Genomic DNA, 21,011 nt, shown 5'->3' on the forward strand with positions numbered 1-21,011 from the left:
CAAATATAGTGTGTAATTTATAATCAATGACAATTTGCCTTTTAATTCATGTTCAACTTATGTTGATTTTGACTTTTACAACGTAGGTGGTTACATCTTTAGTGTTTGCCTTTTTTGCTTCTTGTATAGTAAAAATTTTGATTTAAAGAGTGGAATCTTGTAACTTCATTCATTCAATAAATAACTGGGATTGCAGATAATTTTCTTTTTCAGAAGTTACTGATATCAAACAATACAATAACAAAATTGAATCACAACAATTGGGAAAACCATTTACCATCTAAGATTTAAAATAATATATATACACACCTTATTTATTGTACAAAATATATTGCACAAAAGCTGTGAATGTGTATTTACTTATCTCAATTGATAGCAATATATTGGAGCAAAAGCCGTTTTTTGAAATATTTTTCATCCCTGCTTTCACACCTTCTGTTCAATAACACCTGACAATGTGGGCGGGCAACTTTAGTGCTGAAGAAAGATGCCTGCACACTAATTGTCTTTCATTCTGTTCTGCGTATCTTATGCTTTCAAACCACTGTTTAGAGGCAGCCTGGCAGCTACCATTTTGTGTAGAATGTACTTTTCGTTGAGAGTTATTATTGCATTTAATTTACATATCTCAATCAAAGCAAAGTTTATTAGTCACAAATAAGGCTTACTTTAACACTACAATGAAGTTACTGTGAAATTCCCCTAGTCGCCACAGTCCGGCACCTATTTGAGTCAACGTATCTAACCAGCACGTCTTTCAGAATGTGGGAGGAAACCTGAGCACCCAAAGGAAACCCATGCAGACATGGGGAGAACATACAAACTCCACACACACAGTGACCCAAGCTGGGAATCGAACCCGGGTCTCTGGCGCTGTGAAGTGCACTGCTAACCACTGTGCTAAAACCAAAAGAAAAGGGCGTGACAATAAATCAGTTTTTCCCATTCTTTGGATGGCTTTACAGGGAAATGAATTCCCTGATAGTACATGGCCTTTGAGACAAGTTAAAAACAAACCAGCTTTTGCTTCAATATAGTATGGCATAACATATATTTCAATACACTTGGCAATCAGTTTTTGCATTATATTTGTTCTTCAGTACCCAAAAGAAATTAATATATTACTTTAAATCTTGAAAGGGAAATGGTTTTGCAATGAACTGGAATGCTGATCTTGGGGTGGCCATCACCGTTTAGAATGTAAGAGTACTTTGATAAGGCTGGCAAAAGATGTTCTGTCCTTTTCTAATGTCATCCATTGATCAGTGGTGGCACTCTTGCCTTTGAGTTCAAGGCTGTTTCTTGGAATTGATTGTATTATCTAAGGTGACACTTCAACACTGTACTGAGTGGGAGCTGCACATTTGCAATATCCCATCATTAATGAGGCGTTAAATCAAGATCATGTTTGCCATCATATAGATTTTTTTTTAATCCTATGAAACCAGGTTCTTCCCAGCATAATAACTGTTTATCCCTAGTCTGTCGATACTCTCTGCCTCAGTTCACACAAGCTGGAGTGAAGCACAGAAAGCTGGTAACATCCTGGAAAATAGGAACAGAAGTAAGCCATTTAACCCCTCAAGTCTGTACCAGTATTCAGTTAGGATATGGCCAATCTGTACCTCAAATCTATTACTCAGCTTTGATTAATATCCCTCGATACCTTCATCCAGCAAAAATCTTTCAATATGTCTTGAAAATTTGACCCAGCATCAGAATCCTTTTGTTGGGGCAGGGAAATCCAGATTTACACCATAATTGGAGTCCTTCCAAATATCACTTCTAAATACCTAACTCTGATTTTTCCTTATCTGCATTCGGTTCCCATCAGTGGAAATCATTGCTCTGTACTCTTGAATCCTATTATCTGAAACATCTTAATTAGACTATTCCTTAACCTTCCAAACTCAGGAGAATTTAATCAAGTTCATGCAAGACTCCCGCACTCCAGACATTCTGTCGATCATGGGAGGTTAGTTAGGAAGGTTCAGTCGCTAGGTATACGTGGGGAGGTAGTAAATTGGATTGGACACTGGCTTAACGGAAGAAGCCAGAGAGTGGTTGTGGAGCATTGCTTCTCTGAGTGGAGGTCTGTGATGAGTGGCGTGCCACAGGGATCAGTGTTGGGTCCATTGTTGTTTGTCATCTATAACAATGATCTGGATGATAATGTGGTAAATTGGATCAACAAATTTGCTGATGATACAAAGATTGGAGGTGTAGTGGACAGTGAGGAAGGTTTTCAAAGCTTGCAGAGGGATTTGGACCAACTAGAAAAATGGGCTGAAAAATGGCAAATGGAATGTAACACAAACAAGTGTGAAGTATTGCACTTTGGAAGGACAAACCAAAGTAGAACATACAGGGTAAATGGTAGGACTCTGAAGAGTGCAGTTGAACAGAGAGATCTGGGAATACAGGTACAGAATTCCCTAAAAGTGATGTCACAGGTGGATAGGGTCGTAAAGAGTGCTTTTGGTACATTGGCCTTTATAAAACGGAATATCAAGTATAAAAGTTGGAGTGTTATGGTAAGGTTGTATAAGGGCATTGGTGAGGCTGAATTTAGAGTATTGTGTACAGTTTTGGTCACCTAGTTACAGGAAGGATGAATAAGGTTGAAAGAGTGCAGAGAAGGTTCACAAGGATGTTGCCGGGACTTGAGAAGCTGAGTTACAGAGAGAGATTGAATAGGTTAGAACTTTATTCCCTGGAGTGTCAAAGAATGAGGGGAGATTTGATAGAGGTATATAAGATTTTGATAGGTATAGACAGAGTGAATGCAAGCTGGCTTTTTCCACTGAGGCTAGGGGAGAAAAAAATCAAAGGGCATGGGTTAAGGGTGAAAGGAGAAAAGTTTAAAGGGAATATTAGGGGGGCTTCTTCACGCAGAGAGTGGTAGGAGTGTGGAATGAGCTGCCAGATAAAGTGGTAAATGCGGGGTCACTTTTAACATTAAGAAAACTTGGACGGGCTCATGGATGAGAGGGGTGTGGTGGGATATGGTCCAAGGGCAGGTCGGTGGGACTAGGCAAAAAAAATGGTTTGGCACAGACAAGACGAGGCCAAAAGGCCTGTTTCTGAGCTGTAATTTTCTATGGTACTGTCACTTTCTTCCTTCCGGAAAAAGATGCAAACATCTGAGGTCATGTACCAACTAACTCAAGAACTGCTTCTTCTCTGCTGCTTTCAGACTTTTAAATGGACCTACCTTGCATTTAGTTGATCTTTCTCTACACCCTAGCTATGACTGTAACATTATATTCTGCACATTCTCATTTCCTTCTTTATGAATGGTATGTTTTATCTGTACAGCACACAAGAAACAATATTTTCCACTGTATGTTAATACATGTGACAATAAATCGAATCAAAATCTTTCTGGTGAATCTTTGCTAGATCCCTTCTTGAACCCCAGCTTGAGCCAATGTTTCCTGGAGGGGGTGGGGGTGAAGAAAAATTGAGAAAATTTGAAGAAAGCAGGTACAAAGGGTTGATTTCTTGTTCATTGGAAACAGGCTGAGAACATGTTGGTTCTCAAAATTTGAAACATTTCAAGCTGCAGGGCTCCTTAAGGCAGATAAAGAACCTACCTAAAGTACATTAAGGTGCGTGAGGGTGGTTTTCTTCAGGTATTTATACAACTTGATGTTCTATATGTCAATGAAACTTTGATTGTATTTTAACCAGGGTTTGAATTGGGCAGCTGCAATCTCCTTCCCGACAGAATGAACTAGATGAACAGACAGCAGAAATGCGATGACCTCAAAGCTTTCCTTTTCAGGGCCTAGCATGTTCCTTCAGTACCACACGGAAAATTGCAGGCTTTTTGCCCTGTACACCCCTGCTCTCCCTAAAACTCATTCTCCCAAAACCTCCTCCTTGTGCAAACCTCCTTTAGTGAGGCATCTGGATATAAATTGTTCCATTGGTAAGATGCAGCATGGGTTCGTGAAGGGTAGGTCATATTTGATTTAGTGGAATTCTTTGAGAAGTGGACAATGGGGAACCCGTGGATGTGATGTATCTGGATTTCCAGAAGGCATTTGACAAGGTACCGCACCAAAGACTATTACATAAGATAAAGGTGCACAGTGTTATGAGTAATTTATTAGCATGGATAGAGGATTGGTTAATGAACAGGAAGCAAAGAATGAGGGTAAGGGGGTGTTTTTCAGGTTGGCGATCAGTAACTAGTGGAGTGCCTCAGGGATCAGTGTTGGGATCGCAATTGTTTACGATTTACATAGATGATTTGAAGTTGGGGACCAAGTGTAGTGTGTCAAAATTCATAGATGACATTAAGATGAGTGGCAGAGCAAAGCGTGCAGAGGATGCTGAAAGTCTGCAAAGGGATATAGATTGTTGAAGTGAGTAGGTGAGGATCTGCTAGATGGAGTACAATGTTGGTAAATTAGGTCATCCATTTTGGTAGGAACAACAGCAAGATGGACTATTTAAATGGTAAAAAATTGCAGCATGCTGCTGTGCAGAGAGACCTGAGTGTCCATGTACAAGAATCACAAGCAGTTGGTTTGCAGGCGCAGCAGGTAATTAAGACGGCAAATAGAATTTTGTTCTTCATTGCTAGAGGGACAAAGTTTAAAAACAACAAGGTTACATTGCAGTTTATAAGGTGCTGGTGAGGCCACACTTGGTGTACTGTGTACAGTTTTGGTCTCTACTTAAGAAAAGGATATACTGGCACTGGAGGAGATGCAAAGGAGATTCACTAGGTTGATTCTGGAGTTAAGAGGGTTGGTTTACGAGGAGAGACTGCGTAGACTGGGGCTATACTTATTGGAATTCAGAAGAATGAGGGGAGATCGTATAGAAACCTAAGATTATGAAGGGAACAGATAAGATAGAAGCAGGGAAGTTGTTTCCACTGACAGGTGAAACTAGAACTAGGGGCATCGTATCAAAATAAGAGGGAGCAAATTTAGGACTGAGTTGAGGAGGAACTTCTTCACACAAAGGGTTGTGAATCTGTGGAATTCCCTGTCCGGTGAAGCAGTTGAGGCTACCTCATTGAATGTTTTGAAAGCAAGGATAGATAAATTTTTGAGCAGCAATGGAATTAAGGGTTATGGCGAACAGGTGGGCAAGTGGAGCCGAGTCCACAAAAAGATCAGCCATGATCTTATTGAATGGCAGAGCAGGCTTGAGGGGCCAGATGGCCTACTCCTGCTCCTAGTTCTTGCCAATTAACTGCAAGTTAGCAGGCAGCCCTGGAGACTCCAGAGAAGTCTTGAGTCAATATGTCATTCTCAGCATACACAACACAATTATGATTGTCCATAAAACACAATTACAGGACAAGGAAAGTAACTTCACACACAACAATCATATCAGATTGGGATTGTAATGTTGTGCCCAATGTTATTGCTGTGAACAATTTCTGATTCAGCATTGTAATAACAAAGGGCCTAAATTTATTTTTAAAATATTATTCTCAATAACAACACTTTTTTTTGTTCATGTCCTACTCGAGCAGTCTCCTTCAGTTCTGTTTCCAGTACAGTAACAATTGTGTCATTGCCATTTCCTGCTTTCACTCTGAACTGGAGAATCTCTTCAACATTGCTACGAATTTCCTCTCTTTCACATGGCCCAATTCAGGCTCTCCCTTGCTTGACTTCTGTTTTCATTTCTGGGGTAGGTTATGAACCAATGTCGACCATAAGTCCACTGATTCTGATAAATATCTTGGCTATACTTCCTCGTACCCCACTTACTCTAAGGATGCTATTCTATTTCCCAATTTTTCCAACTCCATTGTATGTGTTCTGATGATACAACATCCATACCAACACTGACATGGCTTCCTTCTTCCAAAATAAAGGGTTCACCAACCCCACTGCCGTGGTTGACAATGGCCCTCAGCTGTGTCCATTCGATTTCATGCACTTTCGCTCTCACCCTTTTCCTTCCTTCTCAGAAGCACTGTTAACCTCGCCTGCTTCCATATTCAACAAATCATTGTCATTTCCACCACCTCTAACACATTGAAACCAAACACATTTTCCCTTCCCCACCATTTTTGGCATTCTGAATGGACTATTCCACCCCCCACCCCTTACCTTCGACACTCTCCCTAGTCACCTCCAACAGCACCTTTCCATGCAAGCTCAAGAGACGCGACACAGATTCTTTTAATTCCTCCCTTCTCATTTCCTGTTGAAACCATGAATTACATTTACTCCTTTCAGTTCAGTACACCTTATTTGCTGCTCATGATGTGGTCTTTACATCAGGAAGACCAAATGGACTGGGTAATTGCTTTGTGGAAGATCTCTGTTCAATCCACAAGCAAGATCCCCAGCTCCCAGTTGGCCTGGCATTTTAACTCACCACCTCACTCTCACATTAATCTGTCCTCTGGTCTCCTGGAACGTTCCAATTCAATGCAAGCTCAAAGAACAGCACCTCATCTTTAGACTGGGCACTTTACTGCCTTCCTGACACAACGTAGAGTTCAACAAGTTTAAGTCATAATCTCTATCCCCACTGTGTTTCTTTTTCTGACTTGGATTTTTCACACTTGTATTTCTGTTCCTTTTTTAATTTTGCTTTTAGATAGCATCTGTTCATTACTCTGCCATTTACACCTACTCTACACATATTTCCTTTGTTTCTTCGCTTGTCCCTTTGGTTTTGTATCATAAAGCCTTTTGTCATTTAATCGCTCTTGTATTCCATCCTATCACAGACCTTCCTTTTTGTTCTTTTATCCCCAACACCACCACAACCCCTTTCACTTTCTTTAAACCAACAACATTTTGAACTTTCCCAGCTTTGAAGAAAGTTAATCAACCTGAAAAGTTGACTGGGTTTCTCACTCCACTGATACTGCCAGGTCTGTGGTATATTTCCAGCATTTTCTATTTGTATTTTTAATGCTCATTTATGTAACCTTCAAATAAAGAGTACACACCCAAAGTGCCAAATCTGTCCCTTTTTAATAACTTCATCCGAGCTTCTGATGATTTCTAGTGATTTCTTCCCTAATCTCAGACTTTGCTGAAGTTTGAAAATTGGGTTCCCTCTTTGCTGGGCAGAATGAGACAGAGTATAACTTGAGCTTAAAGAATGGGCATTGACCTATACAAATATTGATCTGACAAATACTGGCCTAATTGTTATGTAATAATTCGCTAATAGAGCTCACAGACCCTTTGAAAGTAAAACGTTTTGTTGCGAAGAATGCCCCCTGGTGATAACAAATATCTTTTCATTAATTCAGAAATGTACAAAGGGATCATTTGACCCACTGCTGAACTCATTTCTTACATAGAGACAGATGTGAAGCACCAAAACAAAGTAGAAAGCTCTGCACCAAAAATTCTCCTCAAAAAGTATACAGGTGGCTTCCACTGAGATAAAAGAGTTTCGAAAAATCTCAAGCCCAAATGAAGTGTCTCAGCCAGAACAGAAATTAAATCTGCACTGTTAGCATTATTCTGAACCACATTCTAGCTATCTAGCCAATTAGCTAACAACCCCCTCCTCTAGCTTTTATAATCTACGTTAATGACTTGAATGAAGGAACTGAGTGTATTGTAGACAAATTTGCTGACAATACAAGGATAGGTAGGAAAGGAAGTTGTGAGGGCACAAAGAGACTACAAAAGGAAAGAGATTGGTTAAATGAGGGAGGATAAAATGGCAGTTGGAGTATAATGTGGGAAAATGTGAGGTTTGGAAGGAAAAATATTATTTAAATGAAAAAATACTACAGAGTGATACAGCAGAGTGATCTGAGCATCCGTATAAATGAATCACCTAAAAAAAGGATATATATGCAACAAATAATTAGGAAAGCAAGCAGAATGTTCACTTTTTTTAAACCAATTCAATCAAATCAAATCCAATTCAAGGTCTCAACAGGCGAGACATTTCCAATCCAAGCTGACAAGACAGGGCTCTCACCTCCTGTCTTGGGTTTGATCACACCAGGTTTTAGTCCAACCAATTTATTTGATAGTAAACGCACAAGCTTTCGAGGGGACTCCCTCTTCATCAGGTGAATGGAGAGTTCTGGCCTCGGACAGAGCATATAAAGCACAGACAGTTTAGAGATTACTGATTAGAATGCGAATCTAAACTGTCTGTGCTTTATATGCTCTGTCCGAGGCCAGAACTCTCCATTCACCTGACAAAGAGGGAGTCCCCTCGAAAGCTTGTGAGTTTACTATCAAATAAATCGGTTGGACTAAAACCTGGTGTTGTCAGACTTTTTACTGTGTTTACCCCAGTCCAACGCCAGCACATCCACATCTTGAGTTTGATCTACATGATCCAAGCTGATTGGAGTAGGTATAGCTCCTCCTCCAAGGCTTGATCTCATTTGCATCTTAGCCAAAAGGCCAAGATGCCACTTTTAAAAATCACTTCAAATTAAGCTAAAACGTAACCTAATGACCTCAACTAAGTACACCGTGTCGATACTACACTTGATCTTAGCCAAAAGGCAGAATGTTCACTTTTATTACAATCAGTTTGGAATATCGGAGTATAAATAGGGAAATAGTTGCATTGGTGAGACTACACTTTAAAGGGAGATATACGTGCATTGGAGACAACTGAAAAGAGTTTCACTAAGTTGATTCCTGGGATAAAGGGGTTGGCTCACGAGGAAAGGTTGAACAGATTATGTCTATGTTCATTGAGTATAGAAGAATGAGAGGTGATCATATTAAAGCGTACAATATTCTGAGGGGTTCGACAGGATAGAGGCTAGGTGGTTTCCCCTCATGGTGGGTCTGAAACAAGTGGGCACCATGTCAGGAAACTGCCTAGCAACAGCAGAAACAGAATTTTAAAAAGCATGGTAGGATGCGATTTACCCAGCAACAGTAGAAATCTGCATAGCAACAGGAGCAGCCAGCATTCTAAAGGCATGATGAGCTGCGATTTACCTAGTAACAGGATGAGCTGGCATCTAGACAGAAGCAGATGTAAATTGCCCCCATTAGTAGAAAACGTAAAGCTTATTAGTTACAAATAAGGCTTACATTAACACAGCAATAAAGTTACTGTGAAATTCCCCTAGTCACCACATTCCGGCATCTGTTTGGGTCAATACACCTAGCCAGCACATCTTTCAGACTACGGGAAGGAACCAAAACACCCGGAGGAAAACAATGCAGACATGGCGAGAACATGCAAACTCGACACAGACAGTGATCCAAGCTGGGAATCGAACCCAGGTCCCTGACACTGTGAGACAGCAGTCCTAACCATTGTGCCACCATGCTGCCCTTACCTAGCTTGATGTGGGTATGCCGGCGTTGGACTGGCGTAAACACAGTAAAAAGTCTGACAACACCAGGTTTTAGTCCAACCTATTTATTTGATAATATACTCGCAAGCTTTCGGGTTAGCCCCTTCGTCAGGTGAATGGAGAGTTCTGGCCTCAGACAGAGCATATAAAGCACAGACAGTTTAGAGATTACTGATTAGAATGCGAATCCTTACACCTAACCTGCTGTTCAAGACCTGAAGTGGCTGATAATGTGAGTGGAAGGAGCACTGATCACAGTTTAAAGAGATGTGTATTGTCTCCAGACAGTACAGTAAGTGAGGTTTTGCAAACCCAGGCAAGTCACGGGGGTTACAGATAGTGCGACATGAACCCAAGATCCCAAGGACGGTCTCAACAGGGATCTTGGGTTCATGTCGCACTATCTGTAACCCCCGTGACTTGCCTGGGTTTGCAAAACCTCACTTACTGTACTGTCTGGAGACAATACACATCTCTTTAAACTGTGATCAGTGCTCCTTCCACTCACATTATCAGCCACTTCAGGTCTTGAACAGCAGGTTAGGTGTAAGGATTCGCATTCTAATCAGTAATCTCTAAACTGTCTGTGCTTTATATGCTCTGTCTGAGGCCAGAACTCTCCATTCACCTGACGAAGGGGCTAACCCGAAAGCTTGCGGGTTCTTGATAAGAGAGGGGATTAAGGGTTATGGGGAGAGGGCGGGAAAGTGGAACTGAGCTACCACAGATCAGCCATGATCTTATTGAATGGCGGGGCAGGCTCGAAGGGCTAGATGGCCTACTCCTGCTCCTATTTCTTATGTTCTTATGTTCTTATATTATCAAATAAATAGGTTGGACTAAAACCTGGTGTTGTCAGACTTTTTACTTACCTAGCTCACCAGGATCAGTGAAGGCATACATATGCTAATTTCTAGAGTCAAAGAATTTGAAATCCAGACAGCCAAATCTAGAATGAAATATAAGAGAGGCTAAATAGTATAATCGCCAGCACATCCGCCAACCCGCTAGCAACATCCAACAGATCGAGGGGCAAGGTTTCCACCTTCAGCCCGAGACGCTCATTCCACACAACAGCCAGAGGGACTAGGGAGAGACCAGTTTTTCATCTAAGATTCAGAGCCAAGACATATTGCAGAAATTCAGATGCAAATTTGCATCCTCATCAAACCAAGAAATCGTTTCCCAGACTTTATCATCTAAGTTATACTGTATGGTAACTATGAGCTGGATTTGGCACAGAGATACAATGTTCGATGTTGTTCCCAAAAAAGAAGGGTGTCGCAGCGAGTTCAGGGAATGAGAGAGATCTCAGAGAAACGCTATGTGTTTAATTGTGTACTCAATTGTTATTGCATATTATAGTTTTTCTTGTTGTATATTTTTCCTCTAAAAACTCAATATTAATTGTTTACAGAAAGACTGGACTGTTTTCTCACCAAGTTGAATGTGGCTCTCAATACATTATTCCAAACAAATATACACCACAATGAACCTACATTTCAAGACATGTATGTGTGTCCATACATGCCCTGTTGTGAACATAACTCCCATTCACCTGATGAAGGAGCAGTGCTCCGAAAGCCTGTGCTGCCAAATAAACCTGTTGGATTTCAACCTGGTGTCATGAAACTTCTTACTGTACATATAACATCAGCAGGATTGGTAACAAATATTTCAAAATAAGAGGTCATATTTAAGATGGCGTTGAGGAGGAATTTATTCTCTCAAGAGGGTGATCAGTCTGTGGAATTCTCTACCCCGTAGATCAGATGAGGCTGGATCATTGACCATATTCAAAGCTGAGATGGACAGATTTTTGATCTACAAGGGAATCAAAGATTATGGAGGGCAGGTAGGAGATTAAAGACCACGATCAGATCAACCATGATCTTACTGAATGTTGGACCAGGTGCGATGGCCAAATGGCCTATTCCTGTTCCCAGTTCATCCAATTTTATTAAATACTGCACCAAACGTCAGGTTGAAATTTATAATATGTGTTTATTATGAAAATCAATTTCAATAACTTATATGCAAACACACAATCTGACTCGGGCCTCATGATTCCTGTATTCTTAATCCTCATTTGGTAAATGCATTGCCTCAGGTGGAACAGATTGATTATGTACAGAGAAGACCTCAGCTACAATTGTCCAACTGCACTGAGAAAAGTAAAGTCAACCAGAATGATTGCAGCAACTCAAGTGCTGGTGAAAGCACTTCTGGGCTAAAGAATTGTAGGCATATTCAAGGTTCACACAAATGGTCAAAATCCAGTTCTAACAGCTGGAAAGCGCAGCATACAGACATCAGCTAAGGTTGCAGTGTCCCACAACTCCTCCACGTTGAGCATCAGTAGTTTGTTCAATGGGTGGAACTTGTCGCCAGTAGGATTTTCCACTCACATCGAAGTCAATGGACTTTTGAGTGGCTTGCTGCATTTTCCAGCCCCCCCCCTCCTCCATGATTAGGCCATAAAATTCAGCCCAATGTCTAGTCTAGATAGGCTCATGACATGGAGCTAAATCGCAGCACAGCAATCAGGAGCAGATTACCTGGCTGATTTTACCATTTTATCGTAGTACTGAGATCAGTAATCACTGCTTTGGCTCACAGTTGTGAACTCGGGATATACAACGAACAAGGATTTGCCCAGCACTGTTCCAATAGGCAACTTCTTTAGTAATTCAACCATTAAATAGTTACAACTTTAAAATTGAAATATGATTTACCCAATTATTTTAGAAACTTTTCTTCTCATCAGAATGGGCTTTGGTTATTAATTCTACTTACTGAAAATATTAAGTCCTATTCATCAAGTTGAAAATGTTTTCAAAATTCTCAAATCATAAAGATCACACTAGTGCATTAGTGATATTTACCTACATTGTGTATTTTTGCATTTATATGTGCTGAATTAGAAAAGATAAAGTCATTCACTGTGCCTTCAGTTATCAAGTATAAGAATTGATGGAAATTGAAACTAGCAAAAGCTGAGACTTAGCAAAGCATTCCAGAATTACATGAAAATCCAACTCAGCAATCACTTCATCATAGCCATCAATCCCTTCTCTCCAGTAATATAACTAATTGCTTCTTGCATCTGCTTATTGAACATTTTAATGGCATTCATCATGATGTATGACCAAAAAATGTTGCACTATATAATAATTTTCATTGTTACCTGATGTCCCAAAGCACTTTACAGCCTTGTGTAATTACTGTTGTAACATGGAAAATGCAGCAGACAATTTGCACATAGCAAACTCCTACAAACAGTAATGTGATAAACCACCAGACAATTTATTCTTTTGTGCTGCAGACAGAGATAAATATCAGCCAGGACACCAGGAATAATTCTGCTGCTTTACTTCGAAATGGTGAGAAGGCAACCCGATGGAACTCTATCCCAACAATAAGTTGGATAGGAAGATCAGAAATTGGAGGTTAAAAAACGTGGACAGTGAGGGTTACAATTCATATAAAGTACCTGCTTTCGTGTGGTATTAAAAAGGACTCTCTACTTCTTTATTTTCCAAGGATACAGTGCACTACCAGTTAAGTGCTATTGTGTGTGTCACCAATACAATCACTGCCGTAGCTTGTGTGGAGAACCGCAGTCCAATGTCGCTGTTAGGGGCTACTTTACATTCAGCTGAGCAGGCGTCACCTGTAGGCTCCCTCACTATTGCCTGAATGTCAGCTTTGATTTTTGTGCTGAAGCTTTGGAGTGGGACTTGAACATAGAACCTTGAAATTCAGACCAACCAAGCTACAACTGATGTTCCAGATTGGTTATATTTTGATTAAAACATTCTGCCTGACTTTATTTACTCCCAATTCCTCAATGTTGAATTGTGTCCCCCACTATTTGAAATCGCAACTCTTTTTTTTTAGAAACGAACCCACTTCTGGACAACTATGCTTCTCACCTCTACATTGGTCAAGGGAAAGAATAAAAGTCCTGGGAACCAGGAAACTGTTCCATATCTTGCACCAGCCACTTCCAGGTTATGTTTTTATGGAGTCAGGGAAAAGTTTGTCTACTCCATTTCCTTAGGTATAATATAAATAGGATTGTGGTACAGCTCCCAATACATCTCCCCAGATCAGGTGAACAAGGAATGGTTGAAGATCAGAAGAGTGCCTTCTAATGCACCAGCATGACATTTCTATTCCCCAGTCTAACTATTTGGATATTGGCAGGGCAAATATGTGGAGTTACGAGAATAGGTTGGAATTGTTGTTGGTGCAGGCTGGGTGGGCTTTGGCACTGTAGGGCCTCTATGATTCTATTCTCAAAGCGCCTCTAAATTAATCTATCTACTGAAGTGTTTCATGCTGTGGTTGATCTCCATCTTGAATCTTGTTCAAGACCACTTTAAAACATCTTTAACTCTCATCCCATACATTTATGATTATATCTACATCCCAAAAATTAAAAGACAACTCACTACACCATCCACATTCCCTTTTAGCACATGCCCAATGCTATTGAGGGGGTAAAATACTGTGTGTGCATGTTTTTGATGAGTCAAGGATTTCTACACAAACACAAATGATCAGCTATTTTTATCATGGTGCTGCATACCTCTCCTTTAGCCTGTTCAATTTACAATTCTAAAATATTGGAGCTTTGAATGTTCACGACCTTTGGGATTACTATGGCTAGAAGACACGAACACAATTGGCAAATGTTCAAAAAGTCTAAATTCCAAGAGTAGCTGCATCCTCTAGCTACCACAGAAAAGGCAAGATCTCAAAATATGAGGAAAATCTGAAATATAAACTTCACATCTTAATAAAACTATTCCTTGTTTCATATTCAAGAAAAGCACTTGGCATTTTTCCTCCAGCACAGCAGTAAATAACCTCTGACATTCAAACAGAAACTGAAGGAGGTTCAGAAAACAATAAAAATCAACTCTGAATTTTATGACAAGATGCTTTACTCCAGTATATTCATGTCTTACACTGGAAAATTATTTCTAGTTCCAATCGTCACATATTTTAAATACTTTTGTAGCAAAAGCTGAACATTTTCTACAGTTATGTTGATGAAAGGATCAGAATCTTTTGAATATCGTGAAATATATACCAAAACATTGCAGCAATTTTAATAATGAAACAAATTTTAATTAAGGAAAGGAAATTGAGGGCAGCAAAATCGTATCAGCTCTAGAATTTTTTTCCCTGATTTTGCATCAATTCAGAATTAGTCAAAAGATTCCTCCTTTCATATTACAATAATTAAAGATAGTCATTAATCTAGATTCTTAGGAATAAACAATTATCTGTACATTTGTACATTTCAAATAATACTAACCTACAATGTTTGGTGTGTACCTTGAACATTATGGACATTTGTTTCTGTTATTATATCTCTTGATATTTACTTACATTCTAATTTTGCATTCTCCTGGCTCCACATTTGTCTCTGGAAGGTTTTGGGCCTGCTTCAGCTGACTGCTGCTAGATTTAAATCTCCATCAGCCTGTCAGATGCGGAAGGGGGAAAAAAAAACAGCAAGTGGAAAGCAATTACGATTGTTAGCATGAAATGTGCTGAGTAGGACTGGTACCGACAAGAGATTATGCAGTTCAGCAGCAAAATATGGTCCTTATTTAACAGATTCCCCACTCAACTGTACAGAGGCAATCTGTGTAGTAAGACTCTGAATCTTAAAGCCCGTGCAAATAATATGCAGTAAGTGAATATTTATTAACTTAAGAAATGCACACATTCTTTCCACAATAAACCTTTACATTATCATTCACACTTGAGGATGATCATCTAACCAAATTTGAATGATTCAGTTCTTTGAAAGAAATGTGCATTTTTTAAAAATATATTTCATAAAATGACTACCAATAAAATTGTTAGATATGAACATGCAAAATGAAACCCATAGCAATGGCCGTGCTGATATAAAGGATTTTAAAAGCTTTTGCTTGGTTAATCATTTGATACAGAAGTTTAAAAATAGCATTCTCTTCTTCTCGATAACAACACGAGCTTCAGGCATTTTTATATTTTAGGATATAATATTTAAATGCTTATTTTGTTTTAAATAATTTTTGAAAACTTGAGTTTTTTTCTCTTCGGTATAATATCTTTGGTGCCAAGCATTAAGTAGTAATCTTTCTTCCTACCTCCAGTTGCTGTCGTTGTTAAATCTCTTTATCTACATGCCCAGTATCAACTGCAGAAATGTACAGGAAGCTAAGCCAGATTGCTAAAAGTGCTGACCTTTGATTTGTCATTCGCACTCAGTCAAAGGTCATTCAAATTGCATCCAATTATCCGTAGCTGCTGATGCAAAGCAATGTTACGTGTTTGTGTCCTGTGCTAGCAGACAGGACTATACAACAGCACAGGAAGCAAACAGCTACAGGCACAACCCAGACAGATGGTATGAAAAAAAAGCTAGAACTGCAGTTGCTTAACATCAAAATGACAATACCATGCAGATTCAGCTGAAGTCATTTTATATAATTTATCAAGAGGATGTATCACATTTGTAATTCACTATTATGTTATTGAAATGTGTTCAATTTATTGCTTTATTTGAACAATCTGTTTTACTTTTAAATCCTGTATTCCCCACCCCACTTTTCCTGAAGGCACTGACTCATGCTGGATGCAGTTGCATGTGTAATGGCTAGTGATCATTCTTTGTGATAGAAACTGAACTCACTGCTTGTTGGCAAGCTGCCTGCCAACGCTGCCTTGCACCAGAGGACACAACACTGCCTTGAACCAATATCAATGCGCTTTCTAGCGCCAATCAGTAATAGAAATTATGGCTGAAATATTCAAGTCCCTAGCTCAGGGCTGCAAAAACCATATTAATACATTAATCGAAAACCCAACTGAAATAACAAATTAAGAATCAAATCAGTGCCTTCTCCATTCCAATGTATGGGATGCATTTATCTACCAAGCCATTGGAGGGCCCATTCTTGGATCCTGGTTAGTAGGCTATACGATCCAATTTTACCAATGCAACATTAACAATCAGCATTTTTTCAAACCTTTATTTTAGGAGGACCTGTATTTGTTTTTAGCCATAACTTTTCAGGCATTTTCAATTATCTAAGATCTAATTCAATCAGGCCATTCATCACAAACAATGAACAAAGCTGGAACCCTTCCTGTTCTGAATGGTTCAGCAATATGCATATTAAAATGACTAACCAGTTGCGAAGTGATTTTGTTGATTGTTTAGGAATATGTGTATGCCCATTTCCCCAACGTATTTCCCTTTTAAACTATCTACTTGTGCTGTCCCAAGTAGTCTACTTTCTCCTGAAATTGAAATGGCTCTGGGTCACATGTTTAGTTATGCAATTAAAAGAAAAATTGCTGGAAAATCTCAGCGCTCTAGCAACATCTGTAAGGAAAGAAATGAAAAAAAAGTACTGTGCAGATTCAAATCCAAATGACCCTTTGTCAAAGCTAAAAGGCATAGAAAGTGGGAGGTATTTATTCTGCAGGGTGAGGGAATGAAAGATGAGTCACAGCCACAGAAACTTAGGGAAAGACTGCTAATGACAGTCCACAGAGAGAATAAAAGGGTGTGAATGGCCAAATGGCAGAGAAACTAAAATGAGAGGGTAAGCTGTGACAGATGATGATGTTGGGGCACGAGGGTAAAATTTGGAAAAGGGGAAGCAAAGAGGGAGAAAAGGTAAGGGGAGGAGGGATAAAGTAGGGCAAAAGTGTTGGGGGGGGGGGGCAAAGAAAAATGAAGAAAGACAATAAAGAAATAAAAGGTAGAGAACAGTAAAAAATTAAACAAAATAGAATGAAAACAAAGGGGTTGAAGTGGGGTAGAACAAATCATCTGAAGTTGTTGAATTCGATGTTGAGACCCAAAGGCTGTGAAGTTCCTAGCCAGATGAGATGCTGTTCCTCAAGTTTGCATTGAACTTCACTGGAACATTGCAGCAGGCCAAGGACAGACATGTGGGCATGGGAGCAGGGTCGTGTGTTTCAAATGGCAAGCAACCAGAAGGTCAGGGTCTTGATTGCACACAGAGCGAAGGTGCTCAGCAAAGCAATCACCCAGGCTACGCTTGGTCTCTCCCATATATAGGAGACCACATTGGCAGCAGTGAATGTAATACACCAAATTGAAAGAGATGCAAGTGAAATGCTGCTTAACCTGAATGAATGTTTTGGATGTTGGATGGTGAGGATTGAAGAGGTAAAGGGACAGGCGTTATACCTTTTGCGATTGCTTGCAAAGGTGTCATGAGTGACAGGAAAGGTGTTGGGTATAGTGGAAGAGTGGACTAGGTTATCGTGGAGGGAATGGTCTTTGCAGACAGAGGGAGTGAAGGGAAGATATGTTTGGTGGTGGCATCACGTTGGAGTTGGTGAAAATAGCAGAAGATTACGCGTTGCACGTGGAGACTAGTGAGGTGAAATATGAGAACAAGGGGTCTCTATCCTTGTTCTGGGAGGGAGTGTGGGTCATAGCGTGGGAGATGGACCAAGCTGTTGACACTCCTTTTGACAACTATAGATGAGAATCCACGGTTGGGGAAAAAGGAGCAAATATTAGAAGCACCACTTTGGAAAGTGGCATCATCGGAGCAAATGCAACAGAGGCAACGGAGCTGAGAGAAAGGAATGGAGTCCTTACAGGATGTAGGATATGAACAGCTATAATCCACATAACTGTGCAAGTCAGTGGGCTTGTAACGGGTATTGGTAAATAGTCTTTTGCTGGAAATGGAGACAGAAAGGTCAAGGAAAGGAAGTGTCTGAGATGGACCAGGTGAAGGTGATAGAGGAGTGAAAACTGAAAGCAAAGTTGATGAATTTTGCAAGGTCTGGACGAGAGCATGAACAGCACCAAAATAGTCATCGATGTACCAGTAAAAGGAGTTGTGGGAGGGGACCTGGGTAGGCATTGAACAAGGAATGTTCAATATACCCCATAAAAAGACAAGCGTCTTTTTGCTGCTCCTTTCATTTGAGAAAGTGGGATGAGTTAAAGGAGAATTTGTTGAAAGATAGAATGAGTTCAGCCAGGCTGGAGGAGAGTGCTGGTGGATGGGCCTCTTTTCAACAAAGAAGCAAAGAGCTGTCAGGCCATCCTGGTGTGGGATGGAGGTGTAGAGAGATTGCACATCCATGGTGACTATGAGGCAGTTAGGACCTGCGAACTGGAAGCTGTCAATATGATGCAAGGCATCAGAGGAATTCCAGATATAGGTGGGAATGGACTGGATCAGGGGAATGAGGATGGAGCCGAGGTAAGAGGAAATAAGTTCAGTGGGGCAGGAGCATGCTGACACAATGGACCCACCAGGACAGTCCTTTATGTGGATTTTGGGAAGTAGGTAGAAGCAGACTGTCCGGAGTTGGGAGACTATGAAGGGGGGGGCAGGAAGGATCTGGAGAAAGCGAGGTCGGGGACAGTATTGGAGATATTGGCTTGATGTTCAGTAGTGTGGTCATGGTTCAGGAGGAGATAGGAGGAAGTATCCGAGAGTTAACACTCAGCCTCTGCGCAGTAGAGATCAGTATGCCAACAACAACAGCACCTCCTTTGTTGGCAGGTTTGATGACAATGTCAGGGTTGGACCTGAAGAGGTGAAGAGTAGAAAGTTCAGAAGGAGAGAGGCTGGAATGGGTGAGAGGGACAGAAAAATTGAGACGACCAATGTCCTTTCAACAGTTCCCAATGAAAAGATTAAGGGCAGATAATTGTCCCAAAGGGGGAGCCCAATTGGAAGCAGAATGTTGGAGGTACTTGAAAGGATCTTTGGAATGGAGGGAAGGAGTCTTGTCCAAAGAAGTAGGCACGGAGACAAAGGCGATGGAAAAAAGAGTTCAACAGCATGTCGAGCCCAAAATTTACTGGGGATGTAAGAATATGAAGCTGAGTCCTTTGCTGAGAACAGCACGCTCAACCTCAGAAGGGAAAGTTGGAGGGCATGGTGAAAACACGGTAAGGGCTGGGACTAGAAGAAATGGAGTTCAAGGGATTGGGATTAGTTGAGGAGGCGGGGGGGGGGGGGGGGGGGGGGCTCTGGGATGGGCTGTGATTTTGATAAGTCATTGAAGCTTGCATTCTTGCATCTGCAAGAAACAGGAAAAGTTTTGTTCAGATGTCAAATGATGCAGAGGATGAAATGAAACTGGGGACAGGAATAGCTTTGAGAGAGAGAAAGACAGTGTTGCTGGAGAGAGATGTCGAGTGTCTTCACGTGGCAGCACATGGCACTAAGTGTGGTTTTCAGAATCATACAGACATCCTGTCGGAGAGAAGAGCAGTACTTCTTCAGGGTTGGCATTCCTGGAAGATAAGTGGCGGAGAGTTAAACGCTGGATGAAAGCAGGTTACTGTGGATGCTAGAATCTGAAACCCTTACAGAAATCCTGTCGGAGAAAATGTTTAATTATGCATCTTTGCTTCTCTTATTTACAACCAGTCTTTATAGAGAGAGAGAGAGAATATTGGGGCCACAGTGAGGTTGGACCATCATTTATTATCAATATGTTGTTGCTTCCAGAGCAAAAATTACCTCTGCAGGTGAAACTGAAAATAACAGTAAATCATAGAATTGCCAGTCTCAGATTGTTGAGGTAAATTTCTTATTAGAAAATTGAAACAAAAATGGCAGATGATTGATATAATAAAAATCCAAGAGCATTTTATTTACCCAGATACAAAGAAGGTGGGATATTAAAATTCAGAGACCTTTGAAAAGATAAAATTAGAAGATTAGAAAATTATTTAAGTTAATATTATATCATGTAACCCATTCTTTTATCACCTTTAGTGTTGCAATGAGAAAATCTAGGCCTGCACGTATAAAAACGTGAGGAAATCAATTGCACATATCCTTCAAAATAACTTAAACAATTGATGCCTGCAAGATAGTTGGACCACATAGAGAATTGTGCATTATATCCTTTCCTAAAAGGAATGTTTACTGAGACATATTATACCCAAGGAATGCAGTATACCTCTGAAATTCCATCATCTAAAAACAGAAGACAAAGAGTGTTGTCCACTCAATGAGTGTATCTAATGATTGCCTACATCACTAAAGCCAGGAAGGTCCAAGATTTGGAAGCCAGTCAAGGCTAACCAAGTTAATTGATTTCAGCTAAAAATGGTGAGGATGTGTCAGAATCAAACAATTAACCTACATTCCTCTAGACTGGATCATTTAGCCACCATCTTGCTCCTAATCAATACATCTGCTGGAAGTGCACATGTGTAAATGTAAGACGAGGACATGAGTTTCAGCTGTGATTACTACCATTCTACTGTCTCATAACAATCATTGGTCGAGACATGAAGACCCATAGGCATCTGCAGAACTGTACCCCAAGAGACAGGGATTGGAGAAGTTAATGGTAAAAGATAAAAGAATGGTGCATGGATCAATGAATTATACACCACAGGCATGGTGTTGTGCAGTAAAAGCATCAGCTCATTGCACCAAATGCTAATTCCCCAAACTCAGACACACTACAATGATGATTTGTTGATTGCCAATTCCTCCCTTCTTTCTAAATATAAATCATCAGAGTTGGAAAAAATATAAAACTCAAATTTCACAGAATTGTTATTTAATTTGGAGTGCATAAAGGACAGCAGAGGGAAAAACATACGTCAGTTTACAAACAACAAACCGCACCTTAAATCTGCTAGAATTCTGAGAAAAAACTGAATCAGTGGATGAGTAATTAC

The 21,011-nt window shown here is 40.2% G+C and overlaps 1 protein-coding gene across 1 annotated transcript in view; it reads right to left on the reverse strand.

Moving 5' to 3' along the window:
• The window catches only part of dnajc6 (DnaJ (Hsp40) homolog, subfamily C, member 6), a 123,628-nt gene extending 108,042 nt beyond the window's left edge, over positions 1–15,586 (reverse strand). Inside the window, exons 1-2 of the mRNA XM_080195611.1 lie at positions 15,445–15,586; positions 14,693–14,786 (exon numbers count right to left, since the gene is read on the reverse strand). Coding sequence (XP_080051737.1) covers positions 14,693–14,723 — 31 coding nt within the window. The 5' untranslated portion in view covers positions 14,724–14,786; positions 15,445–15,586. The remainder of the gene's footprint in view (positions 1–14,692; positions 14,787–15,444) is intronic.
• Between the last annotated feature and the right edge of the window lie 5,425 nt (positions 15,587–21,011).

This window comes from Carcharhinus amblyrhynchos, chromosome 9, assembly GCF_965287045.1.
Source record: "Carcharhinus amblyrhynchos chromosome 9, sCarAmb.v2.hapA, whole genome shotgun sequence".
Lineage (NCBI taxonomy): Eukaryota > Metazoa > Chordata > Chondrichthyes > Carcharhiniformes > Carcharhinidae > Carcharhinus > Carcharhinus amblyrhynchos.